Source organism: Zonotrichia leucophrys, chromosome 5 (assembly GCF_028769735.1).
Source record: "Zonotrichia leucophrys gambelii isolate GWCS_2022_RI chromosome 5, RI_Zleu_2.0, whole genome shotgun sequence".
Classification (NCBI taxonomy): Eukaryota; Metazoa; Chordata; class Aves; order Passeriformes; family Passerellidae; genus Zonotrichia; species Zonotrichia leucophrys.
The window spans coordinates 49,237,617-49,251,322 of record NC_088175.1 but is presented as its reverse complement, the minus strand read 5'-3'; the positions used below and the strand labels follow the sequence as shown (position 1 = coordinate 49,251,322).

Sequence of the window (13,706 nt, the reverse complement as noted above, 5' to 3'; positions counted from 1 at the left end):
AATAGCAAATCTTTCCCTTGTTCTGGCTGACTGTGCAGGGTTAAAGGTTTTTAAGTAATCAGCCAATCATTGCACAAGTAGTACAAAGTCCATTTGTTACATCATTAGAGACTTTTTTATATCTTTTTACCTCTTGAATTTTCTATTTGTTAACCTTGAATTATTGAAAAAAAGTGTGGTAACTGCTAATATTTAAGTGAATTTTGTTGTTCCCATAGTCTCCTTTCCAAAAGCTGGTCTTTCATTTCGGGGTCTGAGTATGCACTCACCTGAGACAAAGAAAAGTGCCTGGACCAGCCTCTTTCACTGGCTCACCTTCTGCCTGGCACAGCCAAAATCTGATCTAATCTTGGTTTAGCTGCAACAGCAACTTTCAGATATGACCAAATATCTGTAGGTGATTTATTTTACTTTTTGTTTACCTTTCTGTAGTATAATCTTAGTCCTGTTTAGGTGGGGGAGTGTGTGTGGAGTGTGCAGACGTCTCAGCCCAACACAAAATACAAAAAAAACCCCTCAAACCAGATCAATTTTGAAGAGAGCAGAGGCCTTAAGCTGGCTTTAACCCCATGTGTTTCTTGGCCTTGTGACAATGAGGATGCTCAAGAGAATAGTAATGAAAACCCATTTATGTTTTTATTCACTGCATGTGCACTTGCTACAGTCTAAGTGTTGTTTGTAGGTTATCCTAATTTATGGTAGTTTAAGCACATTGCTGGAACACCATGTTAATCCAAAATCCTTTGCAGTTTCAAATTCAAGTAAGCAAATGCTGTATCAAGCATTAAACCCTCCACATGAGGAAAAAAAACCCAAAACTAAAGCCCATGATCAGAGGCCTCTGACATGAAGTTAAGTGTGTGCAGCTCCACCAGTCCATCATCTGACTTGAGCCCATGCCCAGGCTCAGAAATGCCCAGACTCAGCAAAGAGCTCCTCCCTCTTCTAACAGTTCACCTTCTGCTTGCCCTGTCCACTCTTAACATATCTGAACCATAACCCCAGGAAAAGCCAGAAGAAAAATCCAGGCAGTTTCATCTCTATTGGAATTTTATCCCTCAGTCCTTACTGACTTTCTTCTGCCAGAGAATCCCTTGTGGTCCCTGCCCCTCAGCTTGCTGGGAATGCATCTGTGGCAGGCTGTGAATGGTCGCACCAAGCCTTGTCCTTTATTTGTGTAGGTAGGCATCGTGCCAGAGCTCTCCCGAGGTCTTCAGGGAGCTGGGAGAGAGAGAAAGAGGGAACACATCACAGGGCAGCTCAGGGGAGTGTTGCTGGGACAAGGGAGTGAGGTTTGTTTTTACTCACTGCACGATGTCTGCAAAGGCTGTGAGCAGAGGCTTGCACTGGTACTCGAGGCCGTGCTTGGCACACAGGGACTTCACCAGAGGGGCCACCTTGCAGAAGTTGTGCCGTGGCATTGTAGGGAAAAGGCTGTGAACGGGAGACAGGCAAGCTTCACAGGAAACCCTACCATTAGTGCTTCCCAGGAATCACCCAGCTCACAATGAGCAGGGTCTGTAGCTGCTCCCAGCTCCTCTTTCCCCCTGCTGTGCTTTTAGCACAAGGAACTCATAGAAATTTCCTGCTTTCTCTTCTGTTCTTTTCCACAGTTAGTCTCCAAATTAAACTGTTTGTGGAAGAAACTACTTTCCCTTCCATCCCTTTTTCCAGAAGTAGCCCTCTCCATAGCACAGAGGAGATGAGCCCATCCTTCATGCTTGCATATCTCACTCTACAGAGTAACAGCAGCAGATGTGGCTTTAAACTCCTATGGCAGACTAAAAACAGGTGCTTTAGCCAGGACATTTCTATTGATCCCTAATATCTATTGCTGTTCTTGCACTGATCCTGCCCCTGTTCCAGTTTCTCTTGTCATCCTGTGGATCCAGTAGAAGTTCTGAATTACATGATTCTCTTTAAGCGTTTCAAGTTTTAAAGATAAACTCACTGCTGCCCCACAACTATTTGTAGAATTCAGAGCAAAAAATAATAAGACAGGAAAAAAAATAAAAGAGAGAAGGAGAAATACTTTTTGAAAAAGAGGAGGAGAAAGAAAATTCCCTCTTGGGGTGAGTACTTACTGATGCTCTATCTGGAAGTTGAGGTGTCCTGTGAACCAGTCATTGAACAGTGACTGTTCCACGTTGCAGGTTGCCAGGAGCTAGAGGGGGACAGAGGAAAGCAAAAGTCAGAGATAAGTGAAGAGTATGTTTAGGAACCAGAACTCAACCTGGATTTCATTTTGGATTGCCCATGAGTGTCTCATTGCTTTACTTCCTACCTTTTCCATGACTGAATCCATCAGCCTATTAACCTTCACCTCCCAGCCACCAACAGATTTCACCCTTAGTGCAACAGGAGACTTGCTTATGGTTAAAATTTGTACCTGTATGGCCACAACTCTTAAGAAGGGAAAAAATCTTTTACCTGAGTAGACACCCAGTCCAAATTCTTGTCATAGTCGATATCCATTGGGATATGGTTCATCTGTGAGACCCAGACAAACCAGCTGCTCTCCAGCATCCTGTGCAATGAGATGAGAGAACTCAGTGCTGAGTGAGCAGGTCAGCGGGGAGCCATTGAAATAATGGCAAAGCCAGACTTAAAGACGTGGCTGAACACTAGCCTTGCTAAGCCAGCACCTGGAAGGACTTCCAAACTGTGGAAGTTTAATATTTCCTTATGAAACTCATGATTATTTAATGTGTTTTGTTAACACTGACTGGTGTTCAGCTTGTTTTATCTGTAGCCAAGGCCCAAACTGATTAGAATCAGTGAAAGGATCCAAGAGGAGAGTGTGCTGTCCATTCAAGTCAGTGCTGCTGGATAATACCTGGCCATTTGCAAGCCCAGGCTAAGCTGTTTGGTTAAATGTGCTCTTTAAGCAGCAGCAGACCCAACACTCAAAGAACTGAATTTTATATGAGGTAAGTATTTCTCAGTTTGGTCAGCACTCAGTGAAATCTTTGTTGCCTCAGCTAATGGGGCAACACAAAACTTGCACTGGCAATTGAACAAAAGAATTTATGAATTTAAAAGTAGGCAAAAAATGAGGTGGCAAAGGAGAATGTGGATATATAAGCATAGAGAAAGGCAGGCAGGTACAGATGGAAAGAATGCATAGAGAAAAGGCTGAAGTACCTTCTAAAGACACATCACCTGAATATAAAATAATATGCCAGGAGACTCTTTGTTTCTAATAAAGATCCATAAGTATAAAAGAATCTGATGTAGAAGGTCAGCATCCAGGCCAAGTCCTACCAAAAACAGAGACAACAAGAAAAGCAGATCTTTATAAATTACATTTGCTTATTTATTTTTGAAGCTTCATATTATAGGTAAAAGAACAATTTGCTTTCAGCTTTGACAGATTTTTTTTTCTGAATGGAATAATCTAGAGCAATCCAACACAAGCTGATGATGCTTTCTCACAGCTTGCTGTAGGAGGTGAATCTGAGCATTCTTGCCCAGCAAGGGGCTGGCTCCATGCTCAGAAGGAAGGCTGAAGGTCCCCATCTGACCCCTTTGGGTCACACAAGCAGCAGCACTCACCGCCCAGTACTTCTTTGTGTAGGCAATGTAGAATGTGTGGCAGTGGAAGTAGGTGGGGAACAGGAGCGGAGGAAGAGCTGGAAAGAAAAATTCATCACTGGTGACATCATACATCAGCCTGGGAGAGAAGGGTCCTGAATTCCCGCTCAGTCTGGAGAACTGTCCAGGTTAGGATGTTGGTTTAGTGCCTTGAAACATTTCTAGGTCTGACAATTATCTGAGAGTTCCTACAAAACTCAGATTTTGTCTTAGGCTCTTGACTGAGGAACAGCCACAAATTATTATTTTGAGAAGTGGTTTCCACAGCCCAAAGATTATCTGGTTCCTTATTCCTTGGTGCAAACAGGGGAACAACAGAAATGAATATTAAATCCTTTTTCTATCAGGGATTTGGGGCTGAAGAACTCCAAAAGGACATCTCACTTGCAGTTAAAACCCCAAGAAACCAAACCAAACAAAAAAAAAATCTGAAACCCACTACTGAAAGATGTGGTAAGATATCACAACCCAGAGCCTCTGTGGAGGATGTGGGAGATCAAGGATAAGATGAGGCAGGTCTCCAACTCTTCCAAAAATCTGGTTTTTATTATTTTGGTTTTTTATTTTGTTCTTTGACTCAGGCACCTTTGTTTTTCTCAAGTTCTCCAGGTCAAAAGTAGAATCTCCAAGCCCCTTTCATACCTTACAGGGAATTGAAGATAGAGATACTCACTGATGAAGAAGTATTTGTGTTGGTGGTTGTAGGGCATGTATTTTTTCTTTTTGATCCCAAGCTGTGGAAAAAAAAAACCAACAAAAAAAAAATATTAGTGGAGACCAGGCAATTTGCCAATTTGCACAGGTAACTTGCTCTTTTCCATTTATTTTCCAGAGAGACTATTCTTGCACACTTCTCACAACCCTCATTCCTTGTTTTATGATTCATTTTGTGAAGAATTATATCAAGGCTAAGTTGTGTTAGTGGTCAAAAATATGTATTTTCTCTTATTTTCCCCCCTTATTTCTTCTCTGAGTCTCTAAGCTTAAATGGCAGCTCCATGATGGCATGGAGAAAAATATTTCAGTGCTGTAGCTGCTGTGATGGTGTCAAGAACCAATGGGATCTACAGCAAAAGGGGTTCAGCACTCTAAGGTTGTCACTCCTGGCAGTGCCCAAGCAGGACAAACTGGGAATATCCTACACAGTCCAACAAATTCTGCCCAACTGGAGTTCCAGGAACGGCCCTGGGTTTTTCAGTCCTGCTGTTCCTGTCACAGCAAACTCTCCTAGAAGACATGGACACATCAAAGCCACCCTCTGACTGAGCATCATATGTTAATATTAAAATAATAATTCCAGGCTGACTGCAGCCATGCCTTACATTGATTGATGTTTACAAGTTATCTAATGATCATTAATTACTGAGTTGTTGTTCTAGGTCATTAGATTTCTCCAACCATGAATGTGCTGGTGGATTTTCCACCCTATATACAATGCCCTTACATCATGTCTAATTTATTTACATCAACACATCAGCTGTTCAAGAGAGTCTTAAAGGCACTTAGTGTGAACCGTGGAGAAATAAACCTCGTTACAGAAATTGCCATCACACCTTTGGTTTGGACTTCCCACACCCACTCACTGACCTCCACAGAGAATTTCTTCCCCAAAGTGAAGAGGAAAGGGTGCATATCAATGTCAGGGTCCTTGTGGAAGCAGTTGGGTTTGGCATGGTGCTGGGAGTGCAGGAGAGTCCACCACTTGGCAGAAGCCCCCTGTTCAAGAAAGAACAAAGCATGAAAAGCACTTTCAGAGCCAGAATTCCCTTTACTTCCTGACCCTAATCCTCCCCCCAGTGCTGCACATGCTCCACAGTCTTCAGAACACATGTTTTTACAGGAAAACCCCCAGAAGTTTTCCAGGGACTCACAATCAAATGGCACATCACAAACTTGTGTAGCAAGTGGTTCCACTTGGTTTTCCTGAATACTGAGAGGTGTCCTAAATCATGCTGTAACCAGGAAGCCTGGACCTGGAGGAGGAGAAAAAAAACTTTAGGAGGGGAGAAAAAGAGGAATTGAGATGGGGATGGTGCCACACTCATCCTTTGCACTGAAATATCAAGATTTATTTTCCAGACACTGCTCCCAAGTCACCAGCAGAAAAGGACTGCAAAATCCTGACAGTCCTAAGGCTTCCCTCAGAATATATCTTGCTGAAAGAATCCCAAACTAAGTTTACTGTGAGATCCACACATGCAGAATTTCTTCTTGGTATCCAGATAGTGGCTGTGTTTTTATGCCAAGTGAGGAAGCAAAGGACAAGAAACTGCTCACATGTGTGTGTGTAGATTGATGCAAGTCCATGCTGTGGAATTCATTGCTCACCTGGGAAATGGTCAGCAGCAGCAGGGAGAAAACGAAGGGCAGTAAGGATGTCCCAAAGTAGAAGAGGATGAGCCAGGCAGCTGTATCCAGGAGCAGGATGTGAGCCAGGAGCAGGAAGAAGAAGAGCTGGTTTGGCTCCAGGAGTCCCATTCTCTCGACTGTAGCGCGCAATTCCCGGAAATCTTTCACCAGCATTTCCTGGGGGAAGCATCAGGGTCACAATTCTGTGGTTTTAGAGAGCACCACTGCAGCCTCATATCCCAAAAACCACTCTGATGGGAGGGAGAAAGAACAAAGGATCTGGCTAAAAGGGCAAGAGCTGTGTTTAATGAACATTATCTTTGCCCTGCTACAGCTTTTTGTTGACGAGCCAGGAGCAGCCATCACAATGTCTGCATCCCAAGCCCCAAAACAAATCCTCCTCGGTGCTTCTTCGGTCAAATCCTTGGCAGGCAGCAGAGGGCTCAGCTGAAGTTGTGTTTAGTGGAAGCTGTACTTGGTGTGCATGAACTTCCCATGCCACCTTGTGGTAGGTTTTTGCATTAAATTATTCCTTATATTTGTCTTCTCTTTTCCCTTCCCGGGATGAACAGGGGAGGATTAAATGGACCTACAGCTGAAGGAGAATATTTATTCTCCAAAAATATTCCTTTTCCTTTTGGTTAGCTCTTCCTCAAAGCAAGGGAGATTAGAGGTGATAACTCTGCTATTTAAGTAGAGAGGCTGTGATATGAAAAATTCATCTTCAGGGATTTCATATTTACACATTGTTTTTAAGTAGTAGCCCAAAAAATGTGAGGAACCTGGTTCCCATTGCTCCAGGAGCTATGCTGATAGAGAAGAACATGGTGTAATCTCAGAATATTTCCCTTTAGTCTCCTTTGATCTGTTTTGTAAGGACAGACTTACATTTTTAGTGGGCTCAATGCTGGGTTGGTCAGGTGCCAGCTCGCCAATCTGCAGAGGCTTCAAGTACTTGCTCACCAGCACCTTGTCAACATGGAATGCCACAAAGGCATCCTGCAAAGGCACAACAACAAAGGAAAAGAAATCCAGATTTTGTTAAAAAAAAAAATTAAAATTGCCTTTTGAATCACTCCATTCCTGGAAGTGTCCAAGGCCAGGTTGGAGCAACCTGGTCTGGTGGAAGGCATCCTTTCTTTTTTATCCTTTGTGAGAGAACACCACAACAAAAAGCAGCACCAAGAGAACTCCACAGTTTCAGTGTGCAGTGTCACCCTTTCTAAAATGTTGGCATTAGTTATACTCATTTTTTAATTCCTCAGGTGTCTTTGCTTACTGAGAGCCTTCTGTGCTTCTCACCCTCTCCTGAGCTGCCACCTTTCATGGGTTTCTGCTTTTGGTTAAAATCTTCCAGCTCAATTAAGATAATTTCTTTATTTTTCATAATATATATCCAAAAGATTAAGCAATGGACCTACTGCAAGATGGACAGACCCAAAAGTGGCTCAGATCCTGGAGGTGGAACCAACTACCTACAAACCTGGCTCAGATCCCAGAAACAAAATATCTGGTTCATCCACTGTCTGGGATTTTCCAGCATGCTAAAATTAAAGAAATCTGGCAGTAGTAACTGGAGAAAGGAGTGCTGAAATTACAGAATGCAAAGTTCAACTAATACACAATTTGAAATTTAAACTTGATGGATTGAAAATTATTTGATTTCCATGAGCCTCAAATATTTTTTCCAAATATGGAAAAAATTGCTGCAGCTCACAGCAATGACACAAGCAAGACCAGGAGATAAGAGGAATCCTGAAGACTTAAGAATCACAGAATGGTTTGGGTTAGAAGGGACCTTTAAAGCTCCTCTACTCCAACCCCCCTGCAATGAGCAGGGACATCTTCAGCTACACCAGATTGCTCCATTAAGCCTGACCTTGAGTGCATCCAGGGGTGGGGCATCTCTGGGTCACCTATGCCAGTATTTCACCACCCTCATCAGCCAAACCTTCTTCCTTATACGCACTCTAAATCAACGCTTCTTTAGTCTAAAGCTTTTTTATTTTGAAGCTATTCTCCTTTGTCCTGTCCCTCCGGGCCTTGTCCAAAGTCCCTCTCTGGTTCTCTTGGAGTCCTTTAGGTACTGGAAGGGGCTCTGAGCTCTTCTTAGAGCCTTCTCTTCCCCAGGCTGAACACTCCCAGCTAGCAGAGGTGCTCCAGTCCTCTGAGCATCTCCATGCGCTCCTCTGCTTTCTGTCGCAGACATAATTTCATTAAAAATCCTTTCCTTAGGATTTTTTCCTCCTGAGAAGCCTCAGGAACAAAATGTAAACAATGGTTATCTGCTGCTGTGGAATGCAACAGGTGCATCTGTGATTGGCCCATCTGGGATGCTTATAATTAATGGCCAATCACAGCCCAGCTGGTTCGGACAGAGAGTCTGGGACAGCAGCCTTTGTTATGATTATTTCTTTTCTATTCTTAGCTTAGCTAGCCTTCTGAGATGAAACCTTTTCTTCTATTCTTTTAGTATAGTTTTAATGCAATATATATAATAAAATAATAAATCAAGCCTTCTGAAATATGGAGTCAGATCTCTGTCTCTTCCCTCAACATAAGACCCCTGTGAACACAGCCACAGCTCTCGCTCCCGCTGTTGCTCTGATTTAGCTGGAGCAACAGCTCCGATCCCGTTCCCGTGGGCTGCATCTCCTCATCTGCCCTTTCCCATGGCATGGGGATGGCGAGGCTCGCACGGAGCGGTCACACTTCGCTCCCCCGGCTCTGTCCCAACCCCGATTCCCGCTGAGGCCGTTCCCAACCCGCTCCGCCCGGCTTTTCCCGGGCGCCCTCCTGCGGCGCATCCCGGCTCCCGCCTCCCCGCTCCGCTCACCGTGGCGTCCTGCCCGGCGTGGCTGACGAGGAGCCGGGCCCCTCCCGGGTGTCTCCGGTAGAAGTGGCTGATGTCGTACACCTTCCTGCGGATCACCAGCCAGCGCTCCTGCGGCGCCGGCCCCCGCCCGTTCCGCTGCCCGATCTCCTCCCAGGTGAAGCGCCGCATCCCCGCTGCGGTGGCTCTGTCCCTGTCGCCATCCTTGTCCCCGTCCCGCAGCTGCCCGCCGCCCCCCGGCGGTGCCATGCTGCCTCCTGCCCTCCTCCCTCCCTCCCGCGGCTGCAGCCCCGCATCCCGCTCCGCCGCGGCATTTAAGGGCGGGAGCCGCCCTGGCACCTCTCCCCGCCTCCTCCACCCGCTCCTCGGGGTTGGGTTTGCCCCCCAGAATTGCCCCTTTCCCACCCTGGTTCTGCATCCCCAGTGCCAAAAGCCCCGTGGTAGCCTCAGGTGGGGGGTCCTCAGCAAATTCATTCCATTCCCAAACCAGCTCAGGGAAATCTTCCCTTAAAATACTCCTCCGAATAACCAGGAAAAATATCACTCTGTAGCTTAATTTATGATGTTACAGTCTACAAGCCCCTTGGATGAAACAAGAATTAAGCATATTCTTATGTTTTACTAAAAAAAACCCAACAACCAAACTACACCAATCTCCAGAAAACTCAGTATAACAGTTAAAACCTGATAAAACTCTACATTTCAGTCCAGTTTTCCAACACTCACAGCAAGCAGGGAGCTCCCACAGAGCCCATGGCAGGAATAATCCTCGAAGCTCTGCTCTGGAAAGTGCTTCTGTTACCTGGGATAAACCTGGGATAGCACACATGGAATGTTGTACCAGGTTCTGATAGCAGGTTGTGAAACTGCTCTTTCTTCCCCTCCCACTGTCCCCTTCATGTTTGTAAAATTATTAATTACACCTGGGGACTCCAGGAAATGAGCATTAATTGCAGAACAACACTTGGTCCCACTTTTCCTTTCCCCCTAAACAGTCACAGCATTCACATAATTTTCTCTTGTCAAAACAGACCCAATCTTGAAAATCTAAAACTGCAATTGACAGAATGATTTCTTTATCCTGTAGAAAACCATATGTTAAAACCCACAACAGCAACAACCCAGATGGAGGAGCCCACAATTAGGACAGGCTTTTCAAAGTGCATGAATTAATTTATGTGAGATATCTATATCTTTTGATGATTAATGAATTTGAAATTATTTCTTTATAACATTTCTCATGCACCTACTTGCCCTTTTTTTTTTTTCAGGGCTTGTTTGCTCCTTGAGTCTACTTGTGCTGGTAAAGCTCACACTTGATAATGATTCTGCAGTCTAGATTTCCAAAAGAGATGATGCAAAAGAAGAAATCTCATCTAGTTATCTCAATCAAACTGTTTACACAATATTTCCTGCTCTTCTCCTTTACAGGAAGGTGTGAAATTCTAAAGCTGATTTCTCAGCCCAGCTTTCAGACAGCCAGCACAATAAGGGGCCTTAAAAGAAGTTTAACAGTCGTTATCATCAACCTATTTCTTTTCTTGTCCCTGTCACAGTAGGCACAATTGCCTCCTGATTCCTGGTTTTGCCATCCCTTTAGGCTCCCATTTGGTGCTTTTGCAAAATGTGTTTTTATAACATTTGAGACAAACCACTTCCAGCACTCCAGCGCATACCTTCAGGAATGCAGCACAACTCCTTCCTTTTAGCCTCTCCTCTTACACTGAATACTCAATACTGAATATTCAGCAGAAAAGGGGGAAGAATCCACTCCCTTCTTGTCCCACGTTAATACCTCCTTAGCTACTTTATGGAATTATTAAGGTGGGAAAAGACCTCCAAGATCACCGAGTCCAACCTTCAAAACCATCAGCCCAACCTTTCTCTGATCCTAAAATCCTGCACGAGGTTAAATAGGTTAATTAATAGGTTAATTCAATGGGTTAATATGACAAACAAAAGCTCCTCCCCAAAGGTTTTTTAGTATATGGAGCACACAAAATAACCCCAAACACCACAACTTCTGTGCACAATTCCAGTACCTAAAGGAGCTCCAAGAAAGCTGGAGACAGACTTTGGACAAGGGCCTGGATCGACAGGGAGAATGGCTTCCCATTGACAGAGGGCAGGGTTAGATGGGATGGATATTGGGAAGAAATTCTTCCTTGTGAGGGTGGGAGGCCCTGGCACAGGTTCCCAGAGAAGCTGTGGCTGCCCCTGGATCCCTGGAAGTGTTCCAGGCCAGGTTGGACAAGGCTTGAACCTGGGCATGTCAGGAGACAAGCACGAGCTTAGCTGGAGTTTTAGATTTTTTTTAAAACTGACCTCAAGCACCCAAAATGGTAGTGAGGTTTTAAGACCTTACATGGATTTATGTCAAGCCCTTGGATAACTGAAGCTTTCATTGCCTCAGGATGAGCCAGGTAATTTGCTGAGAGAAGGAGCTGCCTGTCACATGCAAGACACTCATGACATTGTCACCGTGTCAGACACTGCTCTGATAGGAATGCTGATAACATTACAGCAGCTCCTTCAAGGGGGACAATCCATTTGGGAACAAACCCTTCATTAATCTGCACCACAGCCTTTACATCACCAAGGTTCCAGCTCCTCAGTTTTCTACCCACATTAAGCAGCACTGATTGCTTTTGCAATCTGTCTTTTCACAACAAAGATGTCAACTGCTAAAAAGATAAGCATCAAATTATGACTCGATACCTATCTGATAACCATTGTTCCTTCACACATCCCACATCTTTATGCTCCTGTAATCCAGCCTTCCTTTCCTTGCACTGTACCAAAGCTGCATCATAATCCTTTCTGGAACTTTTGTCTTAATACATATGTCATCAAGCCTGAAAAAAAAAAAAAAAAAAAAAAAAAGAAAAAAATTTGGGCAAAGCTAAATGGACTTCTTGTGCAGACTAAAATCTGATTTTTTCCAAACTGAAGTGCTGCCCTTCCTAAATGATGAATATATTTGCTGACTGCCAAAGGAACTCCATTAGTTCCCTTCTGTAGGTCATGAATGTGGCAGATTCTGGAGAGAAATATTGATTAGGTGATTGACACCAAAGGCATGAGGAAATCAAGCACCTTCATAAATGAACAAGCAGGAATCTCCTCTCTCTTAGAGACAGGAGAAAATAGAAGAGAATGGAATACAACAGAATATTTCAGTTGAGTCGGTTGCAAGGGACTATAATTTAATCACTTAGATCATGTAGATCACTACAAATATCATGCCTGACCACTGAAGTTAAAGCCTCTACCATTGCTCAAATGCTTCTTAAACACTGCCAGGCTTGGAGCATCACCCACCTCTTGAGGAAAAAGGGAAAAGAAATAAAAGGAGCAGTAATTAAGTTGAGTAACTCAGAGCAAAACATAAATAAAATACATTATTAAATATAAATAAATAAACCACTTAGCCATAAAAAATTTAATTTATAGAAGAATGCAAATTGTATCCATAAGTTATTATTTGCAGTCTGTAACCCCTGTTCCTTCTTTTTCTTTTCTTATTCTTTCATGTGGTGCAACTCCTTAGAGGAATGTTCTCTATTTATTCCTCATTTTTCCTAGCAGGATCTGAGCAAGTCCTTGGAGTTTACAGCAAACTGGAAGGGACACCATGGCAGGGACTTTGAGGGTCCTGATGTTCTGCTGCTGAGGACTGGTAGTGCTGCTTATGCTGTTTTGGTGATAATTTAGCCACAAAGGGGCAGGGCAGGGCTTTCCTCCTGCGCCAACAGGAGCGAGGTGAGGCAGTTCACACAGGCAGGGTTGCAGGTTCCCTCTTGCTAGTGGAGTTTTTAGTTTGTTGTGTTTCTGTTGGTTGGCTGGTTTTGGGGTTTTTTGTTAGTAATGGTTTTTGCACAATGAAAAGCCGCAGTTAGTACAAGTGCATGTAGCCAAATAGAACCCTCCAAAAGGATGTGTCTGTCCAGACCCTTCGCGGCAGAGTGTTTGAGCTATCAGTGCTTCCAGGGGGCATTGCAGAAGAAGCCTGCCTGCAGTGTGAACAGGTGAATGATCTCCTTTTGCTGGTGGCCAGGCTCAGGGAGGAAGTTGAAAGGCTAAGGAATATCAGGGAAAGTGAAAGGGAAATAGACTGGTGGAGTTCCACCCTTCCATCCTTGAGGGAGGCCCACCAGAGGACTCCCATGCCTCCCACTGCCAGGCAATAGAAGGACACCTGATGGGTGAAGGGGAGTGGAAATGGGTCCCTGCTGACCCAAAAATTCCTCCTGACCCCCATCCCCTAGCCAGGTGCCACTCCAGATTAGGTATGAGCCCCTGGATCTGGAGAGACAGACAGATGATTTAGAAGAAAATTATCTGCCCAGTGAGCCTCCCAGTTACACCTCATCTGTCAGACAGATCACTGCCTCTGACATTAAAAGTAAAAGAAGGGTAGTCCTTGTGGGTGACCCCTTCTGAGGGGAACAGAAAGCCCCATGACCCATTGACCCAACCCACCCCACAGAGAGGTTTGCTGCCTCCCTGGGGCCCAGCTGCAGGATATCGTTGAGAGACTGCCTGGGCTGATTCAGCCCTCTGATTATCACACACTGCTGATACTCCAGGCTGGCAGTGATGGGACTGAAAAGAGGAGCATCAGGGTAAAAGGGACTTTAGGGCACTGGGTTGAGTGGTTGATAGGGCAGGAGCACAGGTAGTGTTCAGGTAGTCCCTTTGGTGGCAGAGAAAAATGTTGAAAGGAGTAGGAGAGCTCACATTATCAACAAGTGGCTCAAGGATTGGTGGCATCAGCAGAATTTTGAGTTCTTTGATCATGGGGCAACTTTTATGGCACCCGGCCTGCTGGAACCAGATGGGCACCATCTCTCTGTTAAGGATTTTAGCTCAGGAACTGGCGGAACTCATCCTGAGGGCTTTTCTAGGTTTAGAAGGTTTGAAGGGGGAA

General features: G+C 44.5%; 1 protein-coding gene across 2 annotated transcripts; it reads right to left on the bottom strand.

Annotated features, from left to right (window-relative positions):
- Window positions 1-463: 463 nt before the first annotated feature.
- On the bottom strand, window positions 464-9,635 carry LOC135449018 (acyl-CoA (8-3)-desaturase-like). Of its 2 annotated transcripts, XM_064715449.1 has the most exons (13): window positions 9,503-9,635; window positions 8,780-8,952; window positions 6,832-6,942; window positions 5,923-6,120; window positions 5,466-5,567; window positions 5,182-5,310; window positions 4,268-4,328; window positions 3,556-3,632; window positions 3,163-3,260; window positions 2,431-2,527; window positions 2,085-2,164; window positions 1,309-1,434; window positions 464-1,221 (listed from the first exon to the last, which is right to left on the bottom strand). In XM_064715449.1, exons 1-13 carry the CDS (start codon window positions 9,603-9,605, stop codon window positions 1,170-1,172), a joined length of 1,407 nt encoding a protein of 468 aa, XP_064571519.1. In that variant the 5' UTR covers window positions 9,606-9,635; the 3' UTR covers window positions 464-1,169. The 2 variants fall into 2 exon arrangements, with proteins under 2 accessions (XP_064571519.1, XP_064571520.1); XM_064715450.1 differs by lacking the exon at window positions 9,503-9,635 and having other exon boundaries at window positions 8,780-9,025.
- Between the last annotated feature and the right edge of the window lie 4,071 nt (window positions 9,636-13,706).

Bases quoted from the DNA above. Each gene is read 5' to 3' on its own strand.
- LOC135449018 (XM_064715449.1), bottom strand. From the start codon at position 9,605: ATGTGTGCTATCCCAGGTTTATCCCAGGTAACAGAAGCACTTTCCAGA. The intron at 6,943-8,779 runs GTGAGCGGAGCG...GTGCCTTTGCAG, and splicing joins ACGCCGGGCAGGACGCCACG to GATGCCTTTGTGGCATTCCA. The intron at 5,311-5,465 runs GTGAGTCCCTGG...TTTCTTGAACAG, and splicing joins TTGTGATGTGCCATTTGATT to GGGGCTTCTGCCAAGTGGTG.